General features: G+C 38.6%; 1 protein-coding gene across 4 annotated transcripts in view; it reads left to right on the forward strand.

Moving 5' to 3' along the window:
- LOC126404174 (uncharacterized) overlaps nt 1-3958 on the forward strand; it is an 8930-nt gene that overhangs the window by 2004 nt on the left and 2968 nt on the right. For 2 of the 4 annotated variants that reach the window (XM_050067208.1, XM_050067211.1), the window contains exons 3-4: nt 153-345; nt 638-807. In XM_050067208.1, the coding sequence (XP_049923165.1) occupies nt 153-345; nt 638-807 (363 nt within the window). The remainder of the gene's footprint in view (nt 1-152; nt 346-637; nt 808-3958) is intronic. The other 2 variants (XM_050067209.1, XM_050067210.1) reach the window with 2 other exon arrangements.

Here is a 3958-nt window from a genome sequence, read left to right on the forward strand (position 1 = left end):
GAGCCAGCTTGGATCTAGTTCAGGCAGGCGGTTAGCAAACAGTGACACACAGTGCCACAAAAACACCACACACATGCCGAGGAAGAATATTAATCAACTGTAAAGTCATAATAGATATTTAATGACGTGCATTATCGCCTTTATACACGCAGGCAGAGACGAGAGGAGCGCAGCAACTCCCCACCAACAGCACAGACATGGGAATCCAGCTTTCGGTGCGTGGAATAACGGGAGAGATGAAGATCATCAACCTGTGTGACACCAAGAAGCAGCTTAGCAGCATGACAGGGCTGCAGCTGAAGAAGAAGATAATAGAGGAATTTGGTTTACACTGGCACCCATCAGGTAACATCACTTTGGGTTATACGTGACCTACATCTGTTTATGATTGAAACAGCCACTTTGTTTATTATTATTATTATTATTATTATTGATGTTGTTGTCTGTTAAACCAAAGTTCTGTGCAAGTCGGTTTTGCGTGGGGTCGTGTAGTAACCCACGACTGCAGGTCCAAGAAGAGCAAATTAAAAATCACATTTTTTAATAACCTTTGTTGATTTCTTTTGAAAAGTGTTGTCAGTGCCTGTTGATTCTCTCTCACACTCTGTATGTGCTCCTGTATCCTGTGTGTTTCCAGATCTCCACCTAATCTGCGGTGACAAGGCTCTGGAAGAACCCACTCTGCTGTCAGAGTGTGGAATCAGACACATGTCAACAATTTTTGTGGTTCTAAGACTACCTGGGGGAGGCCCACATCCGGTGAGAGGAGATTTATTCAGGGTGATATCAGCTAAATTGAGCCATCAGGTAAAATGACCCATTAACGGTTTGAGCCTCCTAGCTTTTTAAATTCCAACAGACAATGGCTGCACATTATTTCAAATCGTTGTTACAACTGGACTTGACAAAAAACAATTGAATTGATTGGTCTATGGTTGCTGTGGTGGGTGGGGCAATGCTTCACATCCAGCCTGCTGAGGGGAACTGTGAGGTGAGTGAGTGGCCTGGCAGGAAACAAATTCCTGAAAATGATAAGGTTGATAAATCTGTAAAAAAGCAGCCATACTTCTAGATGAGTGGCTCCTTTTAATAATAATAATGATAATAATAATACATTTTATTTATACAGCGCTTTTACAGCTCTCAAAGACGCTATACATTTAAAACCAAAGAAAAGAAGTACATACATGTTAGTGCAAAGAGATAAACAGAAGACAAGGACAATATAAAACAAGGTTCAAAAGCATAGTGCAGAACAAAGAAAAGGAGGGCACATGAGGAACAGAGAATGAAAAGCTAATGTCAAAGGTCAAAAGCGGATTTGAAAAGGTGGGTTTTGAGGAGTGATTTGAAGGTGGATGGATTTGGACAGTCACGGATGTGTATAGGGAGAGGGCGGCTATGGAGAAGGCTCTGTCGCCCCAGGTTCGGTGCTNGACCGGGCAGCAGTGAGGGCGTCTTTGTAGTTTGAAAGGTGGTCTGTATAGGCATGGAGATGGACTATGAGACTGTTTTTTTTGTAAAGTCTTTCAAGCTGGCGCTTTCATGAGACTGTTTTTTTTGTAAAGTCTTTCAAGCTGGCGCTTTCATGCGACAGAGTTCAGGAGTGTACCAGGGAGATGAGTGAGTGAATGAGACAGTTTGGGTTTTTAAGGGAGCCAGTTTGTCGAGGCAGAGGGACAGTGTGTTGTTGTAGTGGGTGACCAGTAGAGCCAGCAGGGTTGTGATGAGGTGGTAAGGGTGTATAGGTACCACTGGAGGGAGAATAGCTTCTTGGATCAGCAACGTATCAGGCGTGGAGAGCAAGCTGCTGTGCTGATCAGGTGGCCCATTTTACCAGAACACTGCTCATCTCAAAAACGTGGGACAACTGATGTTTCAAAAGCTATAGGACCTGAACAATTATATTCTTTTTTTTATTTTTTATATTTATTTCGAACATAAATAAAATACAACAAAATGTAGGTGATTAATAAGGTAATCAGTCATACAAAATTAAAAAAAACAAACAGTCATAGTAACAGAGGTAAATATTTAGCACTTGAAAAGGAGTAGGTAGAAGTGATGCACTTATCTTGACCTACCCCTTATTTCAAGTAATGTTGCTACAATTAAATATAGACTCGGAGATGCATATTAGCATGCATACATACATAATCAAAGAAATACAATCACAAATGCGAGTTGGAATACTTCTGGTTCTGACTATATGTCAGTGATATGAGAAAACTTAGTTGTAATGTGGATTGGATACCTGTGGAAGGAAGATACTTACTGTGCCAGCTGTGCTTCATATTCATGCAATCTACTGTTTTTGAACAGTCTTTTCGTTTAAAGTGCTGCTGTTTTTCATTTCATCTGTACATTCATTCCATATTTTGACTCCTTTGACTGTGATGCTGTGATATTTGAAATTGGTTCTTACCAAGGGTTTATTGAACATGTCGGATCCTCTCAAGTTACGGTGTTTGTCTCTTGCTTGGAACAAATTCTGAATATTTTCTTTTTTTTTTATCTGAAGATTCTGATTTTTAGCTTTATACATAATCTGTGCAGTTTTGAGGTCGACTAAATCCTTAAATTTGAGTGTTTTTAGTTTGATAAAGAGTGGGTTTGACGGTTCACTGTAGGTGGTTTTGTTTACTATTCTTATCGCTCTTTTTTGTAGTGTAAATATTGGTTTGGTGTTGGTACTGTACGTGTTCCCCCACACCTCTACACAGTAAGTTATGTATGGAAGTATAAATGAGCAGTACAGAAGGTATAATGACTTTTGACACACGAGATCTTTAACTTTGTAAAGGATTGCTACTGATTTTGATATTTTATTTTTAATATAATGTGTATTAATGTGTGGTTTCCGACATAGTCTTTCTATTTTTTTTTCCATTTATTATGAGTTTTTTGCTTGTGGACAATGCACGATTTAGATTTAGATTTAGAATTTAGTTTTGCTTAAAGCCGCTACAAGGAACTTTTAACTGGATATGCAAAAGTCTCTCGTTTCTGCTGATGTCTGTGCGTGACCTACAACAGCAAATGAGACCATCGGTGTGAAGATAAGCTATTTCTATATAGTGTATATCCATACCTTTAGGAAACTGTGTCCGGGTCCGTCGCTTCCAGGACGAAACGATTTACGGCACTCAGGCGGCACACGTCATCTTACCTAGCTGCTTACATTTGACTAGTAGTGAAATGAAATAGTGACTATTATAAATAGGCGCAATACGCGCTAGAGCTCATGGGAAATGTAGGCTTCATTCCGGCAAAACACTACCGCTTTTGTCCACAGGGTCGCCAAAATCAACTCAAAATGAAAGTTCCTTGTAGGGGCTTTAAGTTCAGTGTTAGTTTATTGTATTCAAACCAACTCTTTAGTTTTTTTTAAAAATCAGTTTCCACATCATCCAGAAGCCGTTCCAAGTTGTTACCACAGCACAATAAGTTGGTGTCATCTGCAAATAATATTGTTTTCATTATTTTGGAGATTACACATATTTCATTGATGTATAATATAATTAGCAATGGTCCCAGAATAGATCCCTGTGGAACCCCACATGTGACATCCTTCAGATTAGAGTTGACGTTATAAATATGAACATATTGACTTCTATTTTTCAGGTAACTACTTACCCATGTTAAAGCAACCCCTCTTATTCCATATTTAAATAACTTTTTTAATAATAAGTTCTGAACAACAGTGTCAAAAGCTTTTTTCAGGTCAATAAATACACCTACAGCATATTCTTTATTTTTAATTGCTGCTGTTATTGAATCAAAAAAATTAAATTATTGCATGTGCAGTTGTTCTTTTGGATCTGAAACCATATTGCTGTTCACTAGGGGTGTCCCTGACTAAGAATTTTCATAGTCAAATCTGATTTGACAGATTTTTCCTTTAGCCAACTAATCGTCGAATCATATTGTTTTCCCCCCCATTGATTAATCAACTCAT

The sequence above is a fragment of the Epinephelus moara genome, chromosome 17 (assembly GCF_006386435.1).
Source record: "Epinephelus moara isolate mb chromosome 17, YSFRI_EMoa_1.0, whole genome shotgun sequence".
NCBI lineage: Eukaryota > Metazoa > Chordata > Actinopteri > Perciformes > Serranidae > Epinephelus > Epinephelus moara.